The sequence below is a fragment of the Pezoporus occidentalis genome, unplaced genomic scaffold (genome assembly GCF_034315485.1).
Source record: "Pezoporus occidentalis ecotype Australia unplaced genomic scaffold, CSIRO_AGI_Poc_V1 ctg104, whole genome shotgun sequence".
Taxonomy (NCBI): Eukaryota; Metazoa; Chordata; class Aves; order Psittaciformes; family Psittacidae; genus Pezoporus; species Pezoporus occidentalis.
Genome location: NW_026912822.1, coordinates 1,421,012 through 1,447,716, shown reverse-complemented (window position 1 = coordinate 1,447,716; position 26,705 = coordinate 1,421,012). Strand labels below are relative to the sequence as shown.

The window sequence follows — 26,705 nt, the reverse complement described above, 5'->3', positions numbered from 1 at the left end:
TGTATCCACTCTTAACTAGGGCATACCAGTATTTATCTCAGCTTAAATGCAGCTCAGTTGGCTTAATGCAATTTTTTTTGGCTTATTAGAATTAAAAACCTAAAGATTTTAATAGCAGTGAATGTCCTGAGCATTTCAATGATTTTTCTTTTTTCTTCCATTGGCACGTTACATTTAAAAGTCTCCATTAAAAGCAACCATGAATTGGTAAATAGCCACAACTTCTGCCTCACTAGAAAACACAGGATCTTTGCAGCACAATGTGGTCTGTCTTGCTGCTGAGATTTGTTAGTCTTGGGTAAAAAAAAAACCCAACTATTTAAGGCAAAATCTTTCAAGGGAAAAATACACACACAATAAGATGCACAGTGCCAAAATCTCTTTTTTGCTTTGCAAATGCTCTGGAGGTACATTCACACTTCACTGAGCCAAGTCATTTCTTAAAATGACTGGACTAGGGTTTGAAAAACGTGCAGACTGAGTCCTAAGAAGAACTGTTTTGGTTTTATGACTCTGAGCCATCTGTGAGTTAAAGGGACAGAACCCACCTAGACTGTGGAGAGCTCAGTTTTCACATTATGCTCTGAATCACCTTTAATCTGCCTCCGAAGTGCACGCTGGCTATTCTGCAGCAGCCCCAGTGAAAATGCCATGGGTGTGAAAAACAGCAGATGGTTAATGGGGGTGGAAAGCTACACAAATCGTTGGAGAAGCATGGAAAATTCACTGCTGGCTATAAAAGCCACTAGACAAGGGCAGCTTAAACAGCTAGGTGAACAGAGGAGGCAGGGACACATGGTAGCTGCTCTGTGTAGACTGCTGCCATTTCCTTCTCAAAACCCACCAGGAAAAGTGCTGAAAAGAACAACACACAAACTGACCATACAGTGGAACACTACCAAGCATTAACATCAAGGTGGTTTTCCATTGTGTTCGTTTCCAGCTTTTGGCAGCACCTTGGATCCGATAACGGAATCACGTAAGGACCCAGGGTACACTTAAAAAGCAAAACCACTTGCTTTTTACATGTTGTATATGCATGACTGTTAAACCCCAGCCAAATGACTGTCTTAATCTGTAACTGACACACCAACATGCTGAGGATCTATGGACTATTAACTCAACATTAAGCCAGGAGGCCAAGGTGGGAAGGAAAGGAAACTCTATGGCTCTTCTTTCACTGCAAAGCCCAAACTCTGACATGCCATTACATGACCAAGACAAGACTTTTTTTTCTTGTTTATCCCAACAATTACAGTATCTCTAAACAGGAGACAGGTATCTATTTCTAATCAACTTAATGGACCTGAATAACCACCTTCTAAGTTATTGCAGAAGTGGCAGAAGGAGGAAAACAGAAGTTTGGTAAAGAGACAGTAGTAGATACAAGACAGGGCAGGAAGGCAGTTAGCATGAAACCATGAAACTTGTACAATCATTTTCGTATTCAGTACTGTTGTGACATTCCCTTTTTTTTCCATGTTCCTGTATTTGGGACTGCCATCCCTGATTATGTTTTATACGGATGCATTCTCCCTCCTCTTTTAGCTTAGTATTGGCAGGCGGAAACACTTTTCACCTCCAGTTCCATATGTACTGGAACTTAATAGTGTATGGCTGAGCTCTCGTATGTATCACATCTGTCAAAAATCAGTGAGTGTCAGTGTATCAGGAAATAAAATGGGCACTGGTATCTTTAAGAAGCAGTCTCTGCCATCAGAGGTTGGCATTGGAGTCACTGTTTCCTCCTCCATGCATACTTCAGGCAGATGGCATTCATTTGTCTTGCATACACATTTGGCTACGTCAAAGGAGAACATAAACAACTGCAGTTAAAGAAAAGAAACTGCAAGTGCCTTTCAATTTTATTCTTACTGGAAGGTAGTGGCATCCTAACATGTCACATTATCCAATGAAAACTGACAGGGACTTTGTCAAGGCTCCTAGCTCACCTAGCATTTATGGTACTAAGTCTTGCAGTAATCTTGGTTTGGCTGTAGTGTTTTGTTCAGCCTGCAGACATGGCATTCCCAATTCCAGACAGTTTTGCTGGGTCAAGACCAAAGTAATCAGCACTTACAGAAAGGGAAAGTAATCAGATGTGAAACACAGAGACCACATGATGAGCAATGTGTCAGGCTGGTGCTGCACAATATTCATACAGACCAGCCAGAAATGGGTACTACAAATGGAGCTGGAAAATGGTAATAGTTAAACCATGATCAAGTACTTTTGATGAATGTCCCAGAAAAGGGAAAGTCTGTTCAGAAATAAATGTAACAGTTTCAAAAAAAAACCCAAAATAAAATGCATCTAGTGATCTTTAAATCAACTTTTCCATTGGATAAATATATTTGAAATAGTTGTACAGTTCACAGTGGCATAAAGTTCTCTGATTGCTTGAGTGCTTGAAAATATCTCATCAGTAAAAAAATACCAGAGCTGGGGGAGGAAAACCCTCTCTCTGAATTCTGTATATGGGCAAATGCACAGGTTTTGGCAGGCATCAGGTCACTGGATCCATGGGAAACCAGCAGCATCGCAGAACTGCAGATCACAAGTCAGGGGATGGAGGATAAGAAGAATAGTAAGGCCCATTTTCCTGCAATGAGAACAGAATGAGTAGTTGAGCAAAATCCTTCTCCAATACACCTTAGTGCAATAGATGGTGACATAGAGGCAGAAATAAAGAGGTACTCTTGACTTTGTCTTCCACAAGTATAGTGACTGCTACAATTCACCCAGGGAAGGACTGTGCTGGTGATGAGGCAGAAACAGGCCTTGGTTTTGCCTCTGTTTAAAGCAAAAAGTGCAGATTAAAGTTCTGCCATTAAGCCAAAGCTGTGATGCAAGGACACCACAAATGCTAGCATAGCCAGTCATTCAAGACAAAGCTGCTTATATAGACACACAGCTCTGGCTACTACTTTGTAGTTACAGCACATCCTCTTCAGAATGATTTGGCCAGTGAAAGGTGTATTAATTTCACCATTTGGTTAGGGACCTTAGGGAGAAGGGAAGAGTGCTTGTTGATACTGTGGAAGAGGGAAGATGAAACACAGGTATTATTATTTTTTGCAGCCAGAGTAAGGCATATAGCAAGTTTACAACATGAATTTTATCTTGCCCACAGGCTCTTGGTGTGTTACTTTACAGCTCTTGGCAGAATGAAAGTGGCCTGCCCTTTATGCACATAGGAGACTGCTCTATTGGAAAAGGAGTCTACTTCTTAGCCAAGCCCTCTACTTGGATTCATGTAGAAAAGAAATAAAGAAAGAAAATAGTTACTTACAGAAGAACAACCTGACACTCTAGGAACCCTCCCTTTCTTCTCCCCATTCTTAAGATGTGGAATTCAGCCCCTTTAAAGCTCTGGCAGAGCAGAACAGGAGAAGCACAAGAACTACACTTAGGAGCAAAGACTGCTTGTTACACACAATCACTTACCCTGGCATCATACTCAAGGACGAAGGGAGGGAGATCTATCTGTTCCGGGGGTATGGCTGTGAATAACTGCTGGAGGCTTTCCACATAGTGGATTTTGTCCTTTAGCCCTGAGACTGTAAAGGTTGTGAAAAACCATGCTGAGACCTGAAAATAAGACCCAACAAACCCAAATTAAGATGATGTTGTTTCAAAACCTTCCACTTCAACGTAATACTCCATAGTTAGAGGCACAAAACACTAATATCATGGCAATAACAAAACAAGATCAGGAAGCACACACCAATGACTGCTAGTAAGCACTGCCTTGAGAACTTTTGAGCTAATGTTTTCTGATGCCACACTCTCCTCCCCAGCTGCCAGTTTAAGGTCCCCTTCTGTACAAGGTCCCACTCTGTACAACAGTGACAGCTATTCTGCTGCTTGGTTTCAAAAAAAGCACAGGACAGTGGCACATTTTCACTTCCAGTTTAGCCAGCTCAGAATATGACCTATTTGACTCTTACCCAACAGCAGCATTTTCAACCTTTTGCCTTCAAGCTTTCACAGAAAAGGCAATTCAAGGGAGAGAAAACCAGAGATTTTTCAGCTGTTCCAATGTCCTCTTGAAATCTTCCTGGTTTGGGTGGGCTGAGTGTGTCCTTCTGTTTTACCACATTTGTTCTCAAAGCCTTATCAACTCCTTCTACAAGATTTTCCTTTGAAGTATTCACACTTTTGTCTCTTTTGGATGGAAACAGGACAAGGAATTTTTGTTTTGCAAGGGCCAGTAAGACACCACTGATACTTCTACTAGTTATTCAATATTGCTGTTTAGATTGACTACACAAGCTTTTACTTTTCAACTCGCCTTCTCCACAATTAAGCACTATATTACTTTTTGCTTTTTTCTTATTCAGTCCTGGAACAACTACACTGCCACCTCAAAACAGAATATTTTCATGAGAAAGGAACAACAACAAAGAGAAAAGGAGGTAAAGAACAGGACAGAACATTTAAGATTGAATCATTATTTTAAGGGCAGAGTTAGAGATTAGCAGAAAGCATGGAGACAGATTAGTAATGGCATCTATATATATATAAGACTTCTTATGAGTGACACTGTGTGACAATTTAATACTGTGAAAAATACAGCAGAGTGTAAACCAGGGTATAATTGAGTGAAAAATACTCAAAGTAGCATGCATTCCAAGGTGCATTACGAATGATAATCACTGAACACTGCTGTGGATGTTTAATGTATAAAAGCCTAATAGAGGATATTTTTGCAGCCATCATGAAAACTGTCAGCAGGAAAAGCGATTCCCCCCCTGGGGTTTGACACATCTTACCCAGTAACACAAAGGGAAGGAGTCTATCTAGAGAACTTTGCTATTTTCTCCATTCTCAATAATCACAGCTTATGGAAACAGTAATATGAGAGCAGCTATTTCCTTACTTGTAAGGGGACACAGAACTTGAAATTAAACCAAATCCCTGTTAATGCTCTGAAAGGAGAGCAAGTTACACCAGAGCAGTCAAAGTTAAAAATCTAGGCATCTGCTGAATTTTTCCTTTATTTTTCTTGTCCTGCAGTTCTGAATCTGAATAAAAGGTTATCAGAGTCACTCTGCCAAGCTGGAAAACCACAGGGTTCAGGTAGCAGACGTCTTTCCCTCAAAAAAACCCCATCACAGCACAGATAAACTGTGCCACCAATCTCATAAGAGTCACACCCCAAAGAGTAACATATTAAATTCTGGGATATTTTATTACAATTGTAAGGATTGTTAAAAAAGCCACAAGTGATTTGTGACAACCTTTATACTGGCATCCAATCTGCAGAAATCGCTTTTAGGACTGCTACAGAAAAACAACACGAAGATTATTCTTGATAAATACAATGATTATGAGTATCTAATTTGAGCATTCAGGTATGTTTCAGTTTTGAAACATTCCTGATTCACAGCTAAGTTACTAAGTTTATGAAAACAATTTCTCTGGGTGATATTGTTTCAGACCCATCCACCAATGCTTCCACTCAGAATGCAGGCTCTGAACAGCTTTGTTTGGAGAGCTCTCAGAGGGGGTGGGGGACTGAGAGGATTCACATAAAAATGCCCCCAGCTCTTTATTTATGTATCAGCAGCTATAGAAACAACAAGCAGAAGTACATTGACATGAAGAGCATGAAAGAACTTGTGATAGCACTTTAAAGGTATCTTAATCTAAGGCCTGATGGTGAAGTGTTAAGTAAGAGTTGCTGTCAGCCTAAAAAACCGCTGTTGCCTGTGCTGTGATTTCATCACAAGATTACATTTCAGCAGCACAAGAGCATCAAGCTCTTCACAGATCACAAGAACACTCACATCAAAGCATGAAAAGGCAGGAGCAGTGTACAAAATTGGACTGCGCAGTGACACACTCTGATTCAGCTATTCTGTGTTTTAGACTGAACCCCCTCCCTGCGTACAAAGACCAATGAATTCTAGACAGGCAAAACAGTTTCATATCCAGAAGTCAAAGAATCATGGTTGGAACCAGAAAGTTCATTGTTTTCTAAGGACGTGAGTTTTCCGAGAGACATGATTAAAAGCCTCTTGATCCCTTTTAGCTGAGAAATAAACAAAAGTGACTCTAAAAGATGGCAGCCATCCACTGCGTGAGGACTCAATACTGCTGTAAAACAGACAGTTTTTAGCAGGGATTTAAGAATGAGATATACACACAAGGGTGAGGTGTTAGGAAGCTGCATGAATGCACAAGGCTTCCTTATCACAGAATGGTTTGGGTTGGAAAAGACCTTAAGATCATCCAGTCCCTGCCACAGGGTGGGACACCTCACACTAGACCATGTCGCCAAAGGCCCTGTCCAACCTGGCCTTGAACACTGCCAGAGATGGAGCATTTACCACTTCTCTGGTTAACCTGTTCCACGGCTTCACCTCCCTCACAGTAAAGAACTTCTTCCTTATATCTAACCTGAACTTTCCCTGTTTCAGTTTGAACCCATCACCCCTTGTCCTATCACTACAGTCCCTGAAGAAGAGTCCCTCTCCAGCATCCTCCTGCATTTGAGACATGGGGTATTTTCCCATGGAAGGAAGTCAATGCTCCAAATAGGAAGATGAATGTGCCAAATGTTTTTGGTTTTCTGAGGATATTTTAGGCTTCCGTGGGGACAACAGCCCTGCAATAGCCAGAAAAGGAGGGGAGAGAAAAATCACCTTAGCAGCCACTTTCTCCACCACGACTTTCTGCTGTATATTCCCTATCATGTTTCATAAACTGACAGTCTCTACAACAGCCAGCAACGATCCCACTTGCCCTTCAGCTAGAGAAAGGGTTTGGCAGAAAAACATGGACACACATGTTCCTTTTGTCTCCAGCTGCGCTGCTAGAACAGGATAGAACCAAATTCCATTTCCAACAAGTTGAGAACTCTGCATCTCTCACCCTCCCTGCTTCCCACCAACTATCTGCTTGCCCCACAGACCTGTTGATCCCCACTGCAGTTCCCAAAGGGACAGAGAACATGGCAATGGGCTAGTGAACAGGAGTTCTCATCCTTCAACAACAACTAAAAAAAACACCACCAAACCTCCCCACAAAACAGAACACATTTCCCATCAAATAGAAACACATGGTAAGAGAAGAGAGGGATAAAGTGCTGCTGAGAATCTAAAACACTAGGACTTCGTAGCTTCAGCTTTTCCACTCAACTCCATGACCTTATCAACGTTCTATGATAGCACCTACATTTTCAGTAGCATCACAGCTGGAATCTCTAATTCTAGTACTAAGACCTCAGATCTGTATCCTGTGGGAATAATTAATAGAAACTGGAAGGCATGCTGTTGGGAAGCCTCAGCCTCATCTGCATGAAAACAAGGAAGCTCCAAGTCTCACAGTGTCCCAGCTGTGCACAAGCAAACAAAGGACTCTCTGGAAATGAGGAAAGAAATCCTTGCTGAACATGTGCAAACAGATGGGTTTTTTCCTAGGTGTGTAACTGTCTCAAATTTGATCAACGTCAGCAAAAAGCAGAACAAACACTGATGTGAACACGGAACGTCACATTTCTAACTGCTTTAATAGGACAAACAGAAGTTTCAGCAAGGGCTGCTGCCGATCCTTAGTTCATCTGAAGTATTCCTACTGTTGCAATATGAGTAGCGTGTATGAAGTACAGGAGGATGCGAGCTCCATCTTCTGCCACCCCATGCAGATTGTTATCAAGGATAATACCTTACTGCTTGACGAGTTCTGTTTTTCATCTCCTGAAAGCTTAACATGATTGTTCTGCAACCCATCACAAAGACATTCTTCCATCTTTCTTTGCTACTGTGCACTCTAATCCTGACTAATCTCACTGCTGCTTCACACACTGCCCTCTGCCCTTAGCACGGCAGCTCTAAGTGATACGCAGCACACATACAATACTCTTTGTGGGGAAAGAAAAGGTGAAATGTCCAGGAAGTGAACTCCACATAACAGGATTCCCAGAGGTTTTGGCCAAAAAAGGATAAAAAAAATTCTCCTTGAAAGAAACAAGATCCAAAGCTTCCCTCACACACAAAAGAAAAGCAGCCAGAGAAAGCTGTGCTGCACTGGGGTTTACTAAGGTTGGAAGACTACAGCTAGATCAAAGATGGGGATGAATTTCAAGGTATGACTGTGGATCCAGAAGACACTGCCTAACTTTGGAAGTCTTCTATACACTCTCCATATTCCTTATGTAAGGGCTTACATGCTACTCTGCCAACACCCAAAATACACTTTTCTTTTGTACTGTTTACCTCACCTTTGAACGAAATGTTGGGTGGACAAAATACAGTGCCTTCAAGTTCCTCTTGTACCTAGTTTAGAGAAAGAAAAACATCTTTAAAAGTGACTTCTAATCTCACTTACACAACTCAACTGGCAAACCAGATTTTTTGCTGTAAGGGCAGATACTAGAAAAGTAAATGTAAAGAAACAAACAAAGCAGAATAATTATTTTTTTCAGATCATCACAGCATGCAGTCTTCTATGTGCACAGTGAAAGCTATGGACAAATTATGATTGCCAATGTTACCCAAGCCTCTTCCCTCACAACCAGCAACACACTTTAAAGCCAGGCTCCAGAAGCTCCACCTCTGGATAGACACTCGAACAATACACCCAGTATGCCTCTTTAATAGCTCCAAAAGGGAGACCACAAAGGACAGAACTTCCTGGTTTAACAGATTTAGGTTTTGAGAAGGAAAGAAAACCTATCTTTGTTTCTCTTGCTTTTGTTATTTATTTAGGTCTTTGTCCCAGTAAAACTCTCTCAAAAATAAATGGGAAACCAGATACAGTGAATAACAAACATTTGCACAGCACAGAGGAAGACCAGAACGGGTTCTTTTCCTATAGACACTCACTTGGCATCAACAACATCGTAGAGTTTCTTCAAGAAGTTAGAGTCTAGTTGATTGTAATCATTTGTGAGTGTGTGGAAGTACACTAGGACATATTCCTTCACGGCAATATGATCCATGACGTGGATGAAATACAGAAGAGCCTGGGACAGAAAGAAATTAAATTTATATTTGCAAAGAACTCTTTCACGGTTACATTACATCTTAATATGCTTTCTTTAATTCATTCTTTCACAAAACAGGAATCATGGGGCTTGGTGGCACTACGCTTCAGCTACAAAAGCAAGTGAATATTCCAAGTCTTCAACTCGACTGTAATAACTTAGATGTCTCTTTTGTCTACCTGACCTCAGAGATGAAGAGGAATTCTTGCTGTTTGCATGAAAAACTAACCTGACATTCTTCATGACTATGTAGTTATGAAAGCAGGTCAAGCATCTTCTTGAGACAAAAAAGGAGTCTACGGTAGGCCTGTTTTTCTAAAAATAGTCCAGTTCCTCCTTGAAAGAGGCCACCCCACCCCACCCAAAGCTTTATAAGGGAATACATTTTCATCTGCCTATAAGAATAGTTTCTATTTAGTCTTTTAAGTCTTCTACAGATGAAGTTTCTAATATTAACACTGAACTACTCTTATAATCAGACTCTTACATCCTGAACATTCCTATTCAACCTACAGAACTCTAGTTTCCCAAGGTCTTACCTTTTCCATGTCTATCAATGTTACTGGGATATTCCTTCCAACCACCACCATCACTGTGCGGCCACAGTTATCTACACCTACAAAAGAAAGAGAAATATGTCCCAAAACCTGGCATGGCTGAGAGTAGTTTAGAAGTTGGTCCCTTTCAAACCAGGAACAACCAGTCACAGCTCTGAATTCTTGCAACAGATCTGCTTTCCATCTTAACAACAGAGGAAATAGGCTTAGAGGTACTGTTCTCACTATACCAGTAGCTATTCTGATCCAAAAAACAACCCCAGTTCATCACATCTGATAAACTTAAGGACTTACATATTATGTTGCTTGTGTACCCCAGATTTATCCGAATCTCCAGTACTAACAACTAACATGGTTTTAATTAAAGAAATCCTCAAAACCAAACCAGCAAACAAACAAAAAATCCCCACAAAACCAGAATACAAAACCCCCACCCTCCACTTGCAGCTCTACCACTGAAGCAAGCTTCTTCCAAGAAGCCAAGCTCTGAAATCTAATGCACATATTCCCAGAGCACACCTTATGGACCTCCTGCACCCCACAGAGCTGTCTTTGTCCTTTGTCTAAGGCAAACAAAAGGATTTTAAAATTGCAGCTACTGAGTAGAAAGTATTGCACAGCCTTGATACCTGCACGAAGATCAAGCACCTGGATCTTCATGAGGCCAAAGGATCAGCCAAAGTGCTGAACAGACTTTCTTTGCAGCAGCACAGCTATGCTTTCAAGAGCCTGACTACTTGCCTGTTTCTTCCTGTCATGGTGCAAAGCAGCAATAAGGCGCTGGGACTATGGCAAGTTTTTATGTTTGAGTATGCTGCTACGTAAAGAGTAAAAGTTAACTGAAGAGTACAGGTTCCCCATCTCTGCTTCCCAGGCTGCAAGGCCCTCACAGCTATTTTCTCCACTGAACTCTCCACTGGATCACTCCCTAATCTCCCCATCTACTGAACTCAAGGTTGCAAGATGTGCTGACCGTGGTACTTTGCCATTAGTACTAAGAAACACATACAGAGGAGAGCAACACATACCTAACCTGAGAGAAATAAAGCAAGCCATTTTGTTCTGGAAATCTCTAGTTGCTTTGTTAACTGCTTATTCTGTACACTTATCACCTGAAAGCAATATTCATTTCTTTGTAGTGAAAGGGTGGAAATAGTTCTTTTGGTCTGAATTACCTCATACTGAGCACCTTATGTATTGGCTTATTCTAACAGTACTGATTTATATCTAAAGCTACAGATAATTCAGGTTATGCATGTATCTTCATATTGTTAGAGTTTGGGAGTTTACCACAAACTGGTTTCCAAAGCCAATCAAGAAAGAATTCCTGCTTTACTGCAGAGATGATGCCTAGCTCTTGGCCAGGCTTCCAGCTTAAGGACGTGACTTACTGCACACTCATGTCCAAAGCAAATACTATATTTTTCTTTAAATTATCATACATCAGATATTGGTACCCTGAACTTACCTGTCTGGTACAAGGCCTTAAGAGAAGCAATATCAGAGAGGTCTTCAGCTCTTGCCTGACACAGCCAGCGATTATAACTAGAAAGTCAAAAACATCTGGTCAGGTCTAATCCCTCTTTGGATTAGCATTATAAGCCTGAAGAGGTTTAAGGATTTTAGTGTCTTAGTTACATAGCTACTGATTTTCAGTAGGGCAATGAATATGCACCAACTAGTAACTATAGTGGCATGGCATTTGGGTTAAAAAGATCTGAGGCTTTTTCCATTCAAATATATCACTGTTCGAAAAAAAAAATAGGAAAAAAGTAATCTTTAAAGAGTCTAGAAGTCAAATACAAATATGGAGGAACCACTGCTACACAGAGACGTGCCCTTCTTCCCACCCTTTGAATGGTGAACAACTTAGTGCCTCAATTGACAAAACAGGCCAAGTACTATGCTTCAAGAGGACTCCAGCATGGAACTGGTTCTAAGAAAGTGATCATGCATGTTACTATTAGCTGGAGTGGGGGGAACAGAAGCCTCAGAATTTAGTTATCTTTTTGTTTTGAAAGACTGAAGAAAAATGTTTTGCTATCTGCCCAGGGCCTCAGGAGCTAGCGGGCGGTATTGAAAGCAGGTGATCCCACCAGAAAAAGCAGTAACAAAACAGTGACATCTTGTGGCAAAGAAATAAGGCAACTAGTCGGCTGCACTAGATACCCCAGGGGATTCATCATTAGCTTCCATTTCCCTCCTATTACTCTTTTCCTTCTCCCTTCAGGAGAAAGAAGCTACTACAGCGATCCAGGATGACACCAGGCTTTACATGTATTTCTGTGCTAAAAGATTAGGCTTTACAGACAAAGTCATCATAAGGGTTGGTTCTCAGAACAGCTAACACACAACATTCACACCGACAAGGAAATTCTCACTTCCTCTGATGCTGTTTTTGCAGTGCTGCCTCTGACAACTGCCCCTGAAGGATGAGGCGTCTCTGTTTATCAACATCTCCCTCCATGCGGGCAAAAGCATGGGAACCAATGAAAGACAAATCTGCCTCCAGACCCTCTTCATCTGAAGCATCTGCAGTAGAAACAAAGGCAGTGTAAAATGTTCAAGCTGTGTACAAGACAGCAATGCTGCTGCTGAATTGCTGTATATCTCAGTGAGCCAACCCAGTCCTCATGCTACAAGCCAACATAAAACCCCAGGATGTAGGCCTGTTACCACATTACTACCACTGACAGATTATAGCACGTGACTAATAACTACAGACTCCCTTAACATGTTGGTTTGCCTGGAAACTAACTGAACAAATCTTAGTCATCAGCCTGTAACAACGGGATAATGGTAAACTCTTGAAAAACAACACCTGAAAAGAGTGACTTGGGTTTTACAGCAGGAAAAATAAGTGTGCAAAGGAACAGATGCTGCAGCTTTACTCAGCTTGAGAAGCTGTACTTCAGAAGGGGCTCACTCTTTGTACTGACACTGCTGTAGAGCTGGCAGTGAACGGCATTTAGATATTTTTATAGTATTGTTTACAACATGGTTGGGTGATGAAATACAAGAGTACAGGACAGGCTCACTGGCCGGTGACAATACCAGAATGCTCCACTGAAGTTGATGCTATCAAGGAATATTGGCTAAGGTTTCTAGCACCACCTCCAGGCAACCAGAATGGGAACCAGGTTGCCCAGTTTTTAGTGTGACATGCTATAGTAGCAATGGGACAAAAGTGCAGGATTCTGCTATGCCTGTTCACTCCTACAGATGCAAACCCACTAATTTCACAAATTATTAGCTAGTGGTTGAGTGCCTAAGAGTGAACAGCCACAGCTGCAAATACTGTTCTAAACAGCATTTTGGATGGGGGTGTGTGTATTACTGGAGTCTGATCAGCAGGAGTAGGTTCATCAGATAACAAACTGAACAGGAAAATTGTCTGATCCTCATTGCATAGTCAGCCTTATCCCAACCAGCCATGCAAAAGTAGAAAACCTTTGAAATCCATTCCAAGTTATCTGCTTTTGATGGTTTCAGACTTCTCCCGAAGAAGTGCAAAACTCTTGACAGCACTGCTTAATAAATAAGTCAGTGTGTGCCAACTGTGCCCATTTATATATTGTTTTGCCATACACATCTCACTTCCTCAACCCTGACATCTAGGTAACCTCTTTACAGACTTCTTTCACTGAGCTTTGACAGCCATTTCCCAAAACCTGATCTTCGGGCTGATCTATCTTTTAGGGAGCTTCTGCTATTTTTCACTGAGCATCTGCTAGTTTGATACACATGAATATGATGCATATTCAACAGAATCTTATCATTTGAGACAACATTTGCTAACATGTAAGCAACACTTTGCTAATATAGAAGCTAGACCATTAACAATAATGCCTTTTTAAGTTAGGGGCTGCACAAGATTCTGCAAAAAAAGTCTGCAAAAGTCCTAATCATCTTGTAGAAAATTTGCAAAGGGAATGAAAACTTAACTATCCAGGCTCTTCCCCCAAGAAAGCAAATAGAACAACAGCTCAAATAGATCCTCTAACCACATCATTCTACCCAACAAGGCAGAAAGCAGAAGTTACTACTGTGGAACACATGAAACCAACAAGACAGCTTGACAGCTGTCTTCATTATAGCCTGCTTAGGTGAGGTGAGTCGAGGTAGGAAAACATCTGCTTCCTACGTGCCTTTCCTGGTTTTCCACTGATTTTCACACAGAGATACTTATTCTAATGTTCAGTTAAGAACTCACCATCTGGAACACCTGGCTTTTCAGTAATCCTGATCTGCCGCTCTGGTACTACCGGCTCCCCTTCTGCATTGCCAATATCTGCAGGGAGGTAAGGCAAGGATTGTATCTCTTCTTCCAATGATCTTGGAAAATACAGAGGCAGCAGCTTCTGGTAAGTGGCCTACAAATAAGAAAAATGCGTGAAGGGTCTATCACGCATCCTTGCTCTTCAGGTGAGTAACAACTGCTGAGGGGTCTTCTCAGCAGTTTGCTGGCGAAGTACTACTTCCCTCAATGGCTTAATTTCTTTGGTCAGAGTAGCAAATGACGTTAAGAGGAAACTACTTTAACCTGCATGAACTCAGGAGACTGCAGATACTTTAGCTTTGTAATGAAGTTGCAACATGCGTGGATGACAGACTTCAGTGAAGGCTGCTTATATTTAAGCGCACCACTACAGAGACTACCTTTAGGGATCAGGTGGGGAAAAAGCCATCACCGACCAAGAGAAACTCTACCCACATGGATGAAAATAGTGGAAATCCCCATTAACAATGTAGTACTTCATGTGTTCTCCCCCAGATGATTAGGAGTTTTAGAATCCCCAACAAATGAGTTATTTTCCTCATTCAGATGCCACAGAATCTAAGCAATAGCGTGGGTGTCCTGCCCCGGGACTGCCATTAGCAAGTCCAAGGTACAAGAAAAGTCAATATTCAAACTGCTAGCCTCTGTCTGGACACAGATAATTCAATGTCCAGCTTGTTATTTCAACAAGCCAGAAAGCAAGATATTTGTAGGTGATGTGTGAGCATGCTAAACTGGCTCTTTTTAAGCACAAGGGAAGCAGCATTGTGTAAGGAGGAAATCTTGAATGAGGAGTTTCCTTTCTGGCTGGCTGATGCCATCCAGCACAATTGCATTGCTGTAACCTCTAGTACTGGTTTCCTGCTCATGGAAGCCAGAAGTGAAAAGATTTTGAACATGACCATAGTGACTGCTGTAAGAGCATAAGCAGTACTGGGAAAGACGCTATGCTAGTAGGAGGCAGAAGGACTCTCTGGGACCAAAAGCCTGCGTAATCTGAAGGAGAAATCCAAATCCAGCCCTACAATGCAGGAGTTAATACTGCTGCAGAGAAGACTGAACATGCCCATGAGTTTTGGTGGAATGAATGTCAAGGAGATACCTCTTCAAGCTCAGAGACTGCAAACACCACCTTCTCCAGAGTCTCTCCATGAATTTCCAGGAACCTTCTAACTGTGCCTGCAAGCAAGAAGATTAAATGTAGTCAACAAAACAGGAGACATTTACATACACAACTATAAGCAAGGAAGTCAGAGTGCAGAACAGACACACATTGCTCTCATACAAAACAGCTTCACAGGCTGTACACAAGTGTGGATTAAGAGGCAGTTTAGCACACCAAATGGGCTGTTTGCCATATTGGAAGTTCCACCTCTATACTCTCCTGTTGCTCACTCTAGTGATGGGTACAAAAAGAGAAGAAGTCCCTCTCTCATTTTAGCTTACAAGGTATTCCACAGTCTGTGGAATGTGATTCTATGGTCTGCAAAATCAAGCCAAGTCCACCCTTTACAGAGACCTGTGCAAACTGCCAAACCCAGACCCTCCTAGAACAAGTCATCATGCCTAAAGTTACCAGGAAAGCAAGATCATAAGCAAACTACAGGAGAAGCTGGTACAAGACATTCAGCCACACAAAATCTCAGGGGTCAGCTATGCCCAAGAGGCATCTAAAAATTACATTTGTAAATCATGAGAGAGTTTATTTCCTCTATTACTTTTCTGGAACTCCACCAAAGCTTTGGTATAAATCAGGGATGCAGACAAGTTCCTAAGCATTTGCAGCTGAGGGGAAAAAACGTTTTGTAACCAAGCTCCCGGTCAAACATATCCTTGAACAGATGAGGTCCTTGAGCTGCAATAATCTTGACACATCAGGCTTTTCAAGTGCTTTCCTGTCAGACTGCCAAGAGAGAAAGCGTCCAAACAAATAGGTTGGCCTTGCAGTATTTTATTAAGTGCCTATATAGCCCTACAGAGACACCAGAAGAGAGCAATAAAAAAACCTACTCTACAGAGAGTACATTAGCGTGAGTTCTTTGGGAAACAGCAGAAGAATTAAAAAAAGAGGAAAAAAAGAAAAAAACAGCTATTTCCAAATACTTCCTGTGCAGAAATACGTGCAATCGGGTTGACCTGCGCTACTTCAACACGACAAATGCAGCAGTGCGGCTCCAGAGCAAACAGTGTTCTGAACCTATGTGAGCAGATGTTTTCAGATGTCTCACACAACAGGCAGATAGAGAACACAACAGACTAATCTGTTTCCCCAGTATCGGCACCTCTGCTGAACAGAGGGTAGGAAAGATTTCTCAACTCAGCTTGCACAACAAGAGAAAAACCCACCCCTTCCATCTGCAACAACTTCCCTATTGTGCAGGCGTACCCTGCAGGAAGTCCAGGGACTGGGTGGTGGTGGTGGAAAGCAGACAGGAGCAGGCCAATAGAAAAAGTCAAAAAAGGGGAAAGTAAGAATGAGGCAAGTATATAATTTCTTCTCTGAGCTCTTTACTAGAACTATTTTCAGCCTAGGAAATGTTCTGATTTAACAGCCTTCATTTTTTTAATATAGTTTCCTCTTGAAAGCAAATTTGAGAACTTTTAGCTTATATAATGCTTTTGGTAAGAAATTTTATAAAACAAACACTGTAAGAAGAACAACTTCCCCTTGTTTGTTCTGAACCTGATTCATACTAGCATTGTTTAAAGGTTCTTCTTTTGGGAGACAGTGAACAACTGATTCCTATTCACCATTTCCACACCACTCATGAGTTCATAGACATCTATTACACTCCCTTCTAGTTCAGCGTATTCCAGCCTGAAAAAGACTTCAGCTTACTTAGCTATCTCTTGCCTTTCCCTATTCCTGTTGACCTCCTCAACTTCCACTTCTGCTATATTCTTTCTGAATGTGCAGCTTTAAAGGGTGGGCAAAACAGAGATTTATAGCCTAACATTCTTAATTTTGTTGTATCTTACCCAGCTTGCTGTTTTGAACTCCAGTGAGCTGCTGTGTTGATGGAACTATTATAATCTTGATTTTGCTCTGTAGGATTAGCCCATCATTTTGCATGTGAAGGCATCTTTTCCAGGTTATTAATTAATACATTGAAGACTATGAGTTCCAGAACAGATTCTCACAGATATTTACTGATGACATCTCTGAGAAAGGATCATTTGTTTTTATCCTCTATTTCTTGATCAACCATGGAAGGCCTTTTCTTTTTTACAGCCTCTAACAAACTACAGCCCCCTAAAAACACGGTTTCCCCATATCAACAGCAACCTGTCAGACATAATGATCTGCAGAATACTGCCATCCAGTTTGCCTCGCTTTCCAACAAACTTACGCAGAGCTATGTGGGTTGCATCCTCCAAGGGGTAGCATCTTTTCAGAGAGTTAATGACACAAAATCCTATGGAGCACATTGCCTGTTCCCTGAAATCCAGAAAAAAAAGCAAACAAATGAACAGACAGCCAGATGAGAAAACATGTCTGGTGCTACAGTAGCTAACACCAGTACTTTTTATCCCCTGCAGCAATCCTGTTTCAGGTTTTTGCAGAAGGATTCTTTCCTGGCAAGATGTATACATACCACCATGAAGCAGAGAAGAAGGGAACCATTAATGATTCCACAGTTTCCTCTTGTGTTTGTATTCAGATTTCTCCTTCTACCTCAGCTACATTGTTCCTGCAGTTTTCCATATCCTGAATGAAGTTCTTCCCTCAAGCTCCCTGCAATCCTTTGCAAAATACTCTCCTTCCAGCATAGGAGTGGCAGTGAGGAGGAGAAGGGGAAAAGAAGGTGCTCTTCATTGCAAACATTCTCCCATTCTTCCACCTGACCTACCACTTGTTTTGTTAAAGGTCTAGGCAGTCCAAGGTGGCATACTCAATACTAGGTGTGATTAGAAAATCACTGGCACAGAGGTAACATACATTTTAAGATCAGTAAGACACTTCCACCAGAAGAATAAATCAGAGGTGTTACTAACACTCATCAGAGGAGTTCGAGCAAGCTCAGGGTTGGTAGACAATTTCACAAGTAACAGATTTACTCTAGAGAACAGACTGACCAAAAGAATTCAGTAACCAGAATTATTAGAAACTTTAGACTGTTTATAACATGTTTGAATCCAGGCCTGACCTTGCTTGTTACTTCTGAGACAGAACAGAACTGGCACATGTTACAAACCTCAGCTGTAACCTTGATTATGAAATGATTACTATTGTACTGTAACACACGGGGTAGATTTGAAAGAACTGATCTTCCCAACCTTAAGAAATTGTTAAGTAGGTTTTCTGACACTGCTCTTGTTCAGGTATTTTTTGTAACTGCTACCATTACAGCAGCTGTCACAGGAAAAGACCAGAATACAGGAAAGAGCACAGACAAACAGAAAGAAAGACCCATTAGCTAAGAGGAAGTAGAAAACACCTCAGATGAAACAGGAAAAGCTAAAATCCCCAGGAACCATGGATTTAGAAATAAACTTGCACCATGACTCAGAGTTTTAGATGGCTGATGAACAGAGGCCAAATATATGAACTGATACAGCAGTCAGATCTGCCTATGGGTATATCCATGTGGCTACAGAGATACATGAAGCTGCTGCTTGAGAAAGCTCATTTAAAGCTTTTCACAGTGTGAAACCTAACACACTTACCAATTCTGCCTCTCCTCAGAGTAACTGACTACTACACAGCTCTAGCTACTGTATTTCAGGACCCGAACCAGCTCAGATCTCTCTGCACATTTTTGACAAAAGGCACGAAGTATACCATGAAGACACTAATGTTCTCATGTCCTTAACCCAATCCAGTACGTATGAGAAGACATTCACAGACATTTGGCCTCTGTGCAGACCTGAGTAACTAGAATAGATGTGCAAACCCTCCTGGAAGTTGTGTGCTTACTTGGCAAGCTGCAGGACATTCCGGTAGCAGCTGTATAGAGAGCTCTCGGCTGCTGTGCGATACTGGCTTTTGTATTTGGGTCCCACTGTGTGAATGATAAAACGTGCAGCCAAATTAAAGCCTTTGGTGAGTTTAGCCTCGCCTGTCCTGCACCCTGAAACAAATAAACACAAGGATAAATGCCAACATCACGATAACAAAGCTAGAAGCATTCAAGCCCTTGACTTCCTCCAGAGTCGGACAACTCCGCATACTGAAGTCAGTGTTTTAGACATCAAAATATTAAGGACAGCATTCTATTTTGTATCAGCTGCTTAGTATCACCTAGTCAGGTTGAGGTGGCAAGAGCTGTACTCATTCCTCTCAATTTTAAAACTATGCATATATGGACAAACCAGAAATTGCTAGAAATGCTGCCTTCATTGCAGTAGTTACCGTGCTACATACAGAGGCAAAGCGAGAGATGATTTAACAATGTGAAGAGAGCAGATGCACAAATATGCTATACAACCAGCCATAAGTCCTTGGTTTGGGGAGACTGCTTTTTGGATAAAAGGACTTAAAGTCTCCTCAATCAAACCGACCAGCTGTTTGCAAAGCTATTAATATATTAATACATTAATAAAGACCAAGCACTTGTTCCATCTATGCTCCCAGTACAAGGTAGCTTGCTTTGTTTGCAAGTTTCTTCATGTCCACAAGGCAGAAGAATGATTCTCATGGAGATGATAATTTCTTGACAGACTAGTCTCCAGGCAAGGAAGTTCAAGCCACACATTTAATTGTTCCATTCACAGCACCCTCCAGTTATATACTCTAGGATCATTTACTGCATGTGGTTTTGACTGCTCTTTGGCTATCCCCTGAAAGTTACTCATACTTAATTCCTGTCATTTTTCACAAGGGAAACCTGTTTGTCAGAACTCCTGATGACATCCACAGACCCCTCTACTTCCTCCAGTGTGTCAATACATTTTTGATAATGAAAAATCCAGTAACAGCTACGTTTTTTTTTCCTATCTGTTTTTGAAGTCTGTTTTTATTTTGGCACCTGGAAGAAAAGCCTACTAACTCTCCCCTTCTTCACCCAAATCTAGTCCAGTTCTGGACAGCTGAAGAAGTACTTCGCTATCTTCAAAGACAAGTATTTTCCATCATCTTCCTTCTGCTTGTATAGTCGCACTTCAGTCTCTGATCGGACTGAAAATTAGTATTTTCACTGGATCAGCTTTTAACCTGATCTTATAAGTTAAGGTGCTAGTGCCCATGAAAAGGAATGACACGTGAACAAGTGGCTGCGACCACCTTTCTGGCAGCAGCACTGCAGTAGCTTGACTTAAACCAATCATGAAGGCGCCCACTGAACAGGAGTGTTCACCTCCCTCACTCCACTCTGTTCCTTGTGGTATTCAGGCAGGCTATCAGTGTGTATGTGAAAGTGTATTTTATGGCAAGAGACATTCCAGGTTGAAAATCTCTCTTACTCAAAACTTTAATCATGACTTCTTAATGGCAATAACATGCTGCTTTTAACCCAGCATCTTGTAAAATTTTTGATCCAATAAATCACACTGCTAGCTGCTATAGATCTCCACCTTCTGGGCTAATCAGAAGGAATATAACAGCATACTAAAACTAAGAGTCCTCTTCTGCACATCCTCCAAGATATATCAGCTCAAGGGAGCAACTAAGTAAGCACAATATGGAAAAAGTAGAAGCTGAACCTGAAATATTCAATACATTATCTGTGGACCATCCAAGTCACACAACTTGAAAAGAGCAAGCAAAGGCCTGCTGGAAAAAGTGACTTACGAGAAAGAATGAAGCAAATTTGAGTGATAGAGTTGTGAATTCAGTAGGGAAACTAATAAATTCAGACAACCAGACGTACCATCAGTAATCTAACTACACTTACATATACTTAGTACATCCCAATGCCTTCTGCCTGGAGAGCTCTACAAAATTTATAAACCTAAAATGAACAGCAAGTATTATCCCTCTTTTAAGATACAAGGTGAGGTAAGCTAGTAGAACAAGCTGCACAGATCAAGGTCTGTGGCAAAATAGTCAACAAAGTCAGTATCTTTTTAATCTGATGAGATTCAAACATTAGAATGGCTTCTCTCCAAGTTTAAAATGGAAAGTCTGAATCCCCTACATAAAGTGTGCAATGGGAAAAAGTCTTGCTAGAGTTGGAAGACTACTGTGCATTGCTGTTACAGAACACCCTTATTAGCCTGCAACAAGTATGTGTTGATAGGCACATATATCAATAGCACTTCATTTGCAAGCCTGGCCCCTTGGCTGTAGTATTTCTGTGTTAATCAAAACTACATACTGCTCCCAGGAATGCACAGGTTAGCTAAGCCTTAAAGAAAGAACAGGCCTTTGAAAGGTCAGCACGTCACACACTTTAATATCATGATTTTTCTTGAAGTCTATGAAACATGAATACATATCAAGCAGTAGAAATAAAGCAGGAGAGCATGAGCTGAAAATCATCACTGCACCCATTTTTCTGGGTGCACCTATTTTTAGCTTTAGAGCAGAGACCATACATTTCCACTTCTTCAAAAAAACATTCTCCTATGAAAAAAGTTCAAGGTTAAATGGGAAATAATGCAAAAAGGAGGAAGAGGTGACAAAAGAATCAAACTAATTTCTTAACTAAGTTGCCGTCCACTTCCACTACTGTGACAAACACACTAAGGGTATACAAAAGCCAAAGCTGTAACCCAGCCTGTCTTTCCTCCCTCGTGCAACATGCCAGTGGAGTGTCACAGAACTGATTTCCAAAAAGATCTTGTCACAGGATTAAAACAAAGCTACCATGTATAGGGAGTCGTGAACCTGCAGAATGTGTGCCTTCACAGGGGTAGAGGATGCAAAAATGCATATAACTCAGCATGGTAAAAATTTAGGAAGCTAAGCCAGCTTTCACAAATAACTCCATTCAGAGCTGACAGATCTCAAATTTTAAGGACACTTTGAAATGTTGCCCCTCTCTTCCTACCTCACAGAGCACACAAGAGACCCAAGTTTATTTCAGACGAATTGTGGCATACATAGCAGGGTCCTAACTATTCTGTAACACCTGCTGTATTTTAACAGTTGTTTCCACCCAAAGGACAAACTGATGTTTTCCTCCCCTGTGAAATGGTTACTTTTTCTCCTTCCTTTACTTCCAGGTTACTCACAAAACGCAAGCTAAATCAGCAAAACATGATTTTTATAAAAACCAGAGGATGTCTATTCAATTATAGTTTAACCTACTGAAACACTGTATTAGAAATATTATTGCTGTTCTATCCGTTTTGCTACTACATGGTAAGGTTAGGGCTGTTACCCGAGAGTGAGCAGAACTATTCAGAGATCAGCTGGGTTTCAAAATACAGCTCAGTACCATAGTTACTAGAAATCTGAATTTCTGCCTGCAAGCTAAATTAGACTTTTGTATGACCTTAGATAACTAAAAAATTTTTGTTCCTCACACACAAATAAAGAAACTCTTCATCTATCAGGCACTGGGAATAAAACTGAGTATTTGCAAATCTCATTATCAGCCATAAATTCTGTTAATAAAGAAACCAGGTCAAACAAACCTCACCCGTTCCCAGTATTGCCTTCCGTTAGGGATAGTCTTGTAACTTTCTAATGAAGTAGTTTGTTGTGCTGAAGAGGCAAATGAACTGAACATTTTAAGTAGTCACTAAGACTTCATTTAGACATGCACTGTTTTATCAAGCCACCTATTGTTACCGTTTCCTGAGTGGCTGTGTGTGTACATTAATATCCAGAAAGAGGATACACAAAGTGTATACTAGAACCCACTTAATTTCTTCAGCAATGAACTTCAGTTCCTGTCTTCCACGGTATGTACACACTGAACAGGATAAAAACAAGAGAATGTACAAGACTGGTGCCTTGAGCGAAAGCTTTGAAAAGCTAGCTACTCAAAGTGGCTTCAGATAAAAGCAGGGATAACTACAGCACAAAGCAATGGCCAAGTAACTTGAGTACCTGCCACATGCTTTCAAGGATCTGCAACCTGAACAGCAAAAAGAGAAGAGTCTAGATTGGCATATGTTTCCTCCATTTAGTTCACATTAACACCAGATGTCAGGGGCGAGAGGGGGAAATCACTATAACCTGATTTCATTTTATGCCCAAATCCTGATGCTTTGTACTATGCAAGGACAATGGATTCAATATGACACAAATGTCTTCAGTTACTTACCTTTGAGCTTTTGGAGTTCATCCCTCAGATCAGGCCCAGCATGCATGAATATACTTTCAGATACTGGATTTTTATCAGTGAGGGACTCATTACTGGTATTTACTATGGCTGTGCAGTTCAACAACGCTACATCGCCTTTCCTGAGGAAATAAGGGAATGGTTTATTGCAGGCCAAATGCAAGATCAAGCAGGATATTCTCAAATAAGTGCTAACAAGCAAGGAAACGCCAAGTTAAAGGAAAAGCATTAACAATACTCCAATGCCCACAGAGTGTAGAAGACCCCGACATGCAGAATCCTCCTTTACTGATGAATACTGCATGCAACCAGTCATTTCCTTAAAATCTCACAAAATCAACAGTAACTTATTTATGTATGTAGAAAAATCAACGTTTTAGTGGTATGTATGGCAGCTTAGCTAGCAGAATATGAAAAGCAGCATGTTGAACTGATGAAGTGTAGTATGTTCCACAAAAACCCAAGTATTCACACTTGGAGAGGACAGTCCTTGTGATATGCAACTTTCAAAACTCCAATGATTTTTTGCATGTACTTTCTTCATCTTGCATACACACTATCGAGGGCACCAGAGCTCCTGCTCTTCCTCAGACCATTGAGGATCTAGAGTGACACTGCAGTTAGACAAGTTTTCATTGCTTTTGTTCCAAAACTGTGACCTTGCAATCTGATCGTGTTTATTCTGCTGTTCAAGGATCAAACATGCAGAAGATAAACAAAGCAGAGATGTGTGAGACAATGGAGTAGCAGAACTCTGACCTGCTTTCTGTCACAGCAGCAGCCATGAGGGATTTTGGGATCAAAGAGCATAGGAAGGGAAATAAAGATTCCCACATGCAGGGAGAGGTTCAAATAACTGTTGAAACTGCACATATATTTATTACACCTAAGCCCTTAATCAGGTTCAAGAAATCAATTTCATGGCATGTATTAACCAGAAATGGGTTCAGGCTGATTCCTGAATTTGCGTCCCTGAGAAATCCTCCTCTCTTCACGCTGATTAACAGAGTTGCTCTTCTACAGAGCAGGTTCAAGCACCTGAGTTACAGGAAAGAAAAACTGATGGAGCAAGTTCACCTCAGCACACTGTACTTTATCAATAGATTTTAGCAGAAAAACATGGAAACAGAATACCCAATGGAGTGAGGGGAGGGTGGGGGGAAGAGCCCAAAGCAAGCCACAAGAACCACATGATCCAACCCAGAAAAGTGAATGTAAAATAAAGCCAACAGCCACAAAAATCTATCAGACAGCGAGAGTACTTTTAGAAAGTTTTAAAAAATAGAATCAAAATGCCCAATTATGTTTTGGTATTAATCTTACAGTTTGACAGCAGTAAGTACACTTCCAGTCTGCTGCATCAAGGAATGCTTATGAACATGCAATTTATAACCCATGGTGGAGCAAAATCTCATATTTGCAGACTTACAGTGAAGAAAAAGATTATTTTCTTCCCAGATCCGTAATGTCTGACTCAAGAAAAGAAGGTTTAAAGCTTTATTCTATAGCAGTGATTGTTATAGGAGGCAATAAGATCGTGCAATAAATGGAGAATTATGGCAAACAAACCAGAAACACATGGAACTTACCATAAAATTATTTTTGCATTGATGTCTTTTCTGTATGGAAAAGGTGACCTAATATCAACTTGAGCTTTTTCAATAGGATTTTGGTGAGAGTCCAGCTGCTTAGCCTCATAGGCATCAGTCCAGCCTGGCAGACTGTCAACATCCACAAACTGGGAAGGAGCACCCAAGGGATCCATGGAATGGAAAACAACAACTCCTTTCCTCTGCTAACTTTTCACACTCCAATTCTCACTGGAGTCTTCCAGGTGCTTTAAAGGAAGAAAATCAAATCACATCACCAAACTGTCCACTAAACATAATTCCTGAGGAGCCAGACCTTTCCCAAGGCTGCAGTGCAATTACAACTTGCAGAATACAGAAACAGTTTTCCCACCCGACTGCTCCCTCTCTGGTTTGTTATCTGTTCTCAAAAAGGCAATACAAATAGTAGCAGTAAAACAAACCTTTTCCAGTAGTGCAAGATGAAAACACATTCTCTAATCAATTGGTCCAACTGGCTTGTGATCTTGCATTTTAAAAACTCTGAAAACACATATTCAAGTGCAGAAAGGACCTCAGTCTTTCTGAAAATGATTATTTCTTTATATAAAGAAAAAAGCAAGTCTGTAGCAGGGTTATGTATAGTCCATCCCTTCAGATTTCAGTCTAGCCCTGGGTCATACTTAAAAAACAAAAGAAACCAATCAACCAACCAAAGAACCTCGAAAGAACACACACAACCTTCCAAACCACCACAGACCCAAAAAACCCTAAACACAAAGAACCGCCTTGCAAACAAAGCAATGAAAACCTCATCCCTTCCTCCCCCCATATCATACAGCTCTCACAGGCCAGTGATCCTGAAGCACTGCAAATAAGGCTTACAATGGCATAGGTCTTACAGGCACGGTCTTAGGGACAAAACCCCTTCACTCAAATAGGTTTTGCAAGAATGCGAGGAACGCTGTAGATATGAATGCTGGCCCAATGAACTTGCAGGCTCAACTGTAATACCTGGCCTTTTTAAAGTCAGAGACGATACTGCTTGCTGGATTAAGACTCAAACTCACCAAAACATACTTTTCAAATGCCGGGACATAATACCTAAGTTACTACATTTTCACTGTAACTACTAAACTATACTAGTGAGTTAAGCCAGCACAAACATACTTGCATAAGTAACTTCAGTTTACCACATACACACCTGCTACTTAACCTTTTCACAGGTTCATAATTGACAGCATCCACAAGGGATGATTCTGAAATATGAATTATGAAGTACCTTCACTAGCTATGGAAAAACACCCCGAATAACCAAATGTCCAACCCCAAACTGAGGCATAATAAAGGCTGCCTCTAGGACAAAGATAGCCATTAGCTCAAGGCCAGGTTGGATGGGGCTTAGAGCATCCTGCTCTATGGAAGGTGTCCCTGCACTTGGCAGGGTGTTGGAGCTGGATGAGCTTTAAAGTCCCTTCAACCCAAACCATTCCATGAATCTAGGTAGAGCATCTAAATGAAATTTTTGCCACGAAGAGTGGGGAGAAAGGCAATGAGCAAGAAGGCAAGAGCAGTTGGACGGGCTCCAACCAAAAGCTCATCTTTAACAGCGTCTTCCCTCTGATGACCAGACGAAAATAGGGGCCCAAATAGGAGATAAGAGGCAGGCACAAGAAGAGGGGCGCACATCAGCCCCTCCTGGATGCTCCCCTACGCGCGCCGCCCGGGGCCTCCAGCGGCGGACCCGACCCCTGCGGGGATGACGGGCTCGGAACGCGGAACGAAGCGCTGCGAGCGGCATCCAGCGCCCACGAGCACCCTGCCCGGAGGACTGAGCCGCTCTGCCGCCTCCCCTCCACCCTGTCAGGGCAGCGGTAACCTGCAGAGCCGGTGAGCGGACAGGAGCTTCCTCCCGCCTCAGTTCGGTTCGGTTCGACCCATTCCGGCCCCACCGACACCTCCCACCGCGCAACCACCAGCTGCAACTCACAGGCAGGCCGCGCCGCCGCCAACCCCCCCCGGCCGCTCGGTCCCGGTCGGCGCCGGCTCGGCGACATCACCCAGAAACCCGCAGCAGCCGCCGCCGCCGCCGCCGCCCGCTTCCGCTTCCGGGAGGAGCCGCTCTCCCGCCCGCCC

General features: G+C 41.7%; 1 protein-coding gene across 3 annotated transcripts; it reads right to left on the bottom strand.

The window, feature by feature from the left end:
- Positions 1-1,853: 1,853 nt before the first annotated feature.
- GDAP2 (ganglioside induced differentiation associated protein 2) lies at positions 1,854-26,683 on the bottom strand. Of its 3 annotated transcripts, XM_062618286.1 has the most exons (15): positions 26,560-26,655; positions 25,034-25,112; positions 24,591-24,838; positions 22,984-23,123; positions 18,747-18,900; positions 17,179-17,267; positions 14,931-15,007; positions 13,763-13,922; positions 11,931-12,081; positions 11,018-11,094; positions 9,532-9,608; positions 8,832-8,971; positions 8,228-8,282; positions 3,448-3,591; positions 1,854-2,602 (listed from the first exon to the last, which is right to left on the bottom strand). In XM_062618286.1, the coding sequence occupies exons 3-15, from the start codon at positions 24,764-24,766 to the stop codon at positions 2,555-2,557; spliced, it is 1,488 nt and encodes a 495-aa protein (XP_062474270.1). In that variant the 5' UTR covers positions 24,767-24,838; positions 25,034-25,112; positions 26,560-26,655; the 3' UTR covers positions 1,854-2,554. The 3 variants fall into 3 exon arrangements, with proteins under 3 accessions (XP_062474270.1, XP_062474264.1, XP_062474280.1); XM_062618280.1 differs by lacking the exon at positions 25,034-25,112 and having other exon boundaries at positions 26,560-26,683; XM_062618296.1 differs by lacking the exons at positions 3,448-3,591; positions 25,034-25,112 and having other exon boundaries at positions 26,560-26,683.
- Between the last annotated feature and the right edge of the window lie 22 nt (positions 26,684-26,705).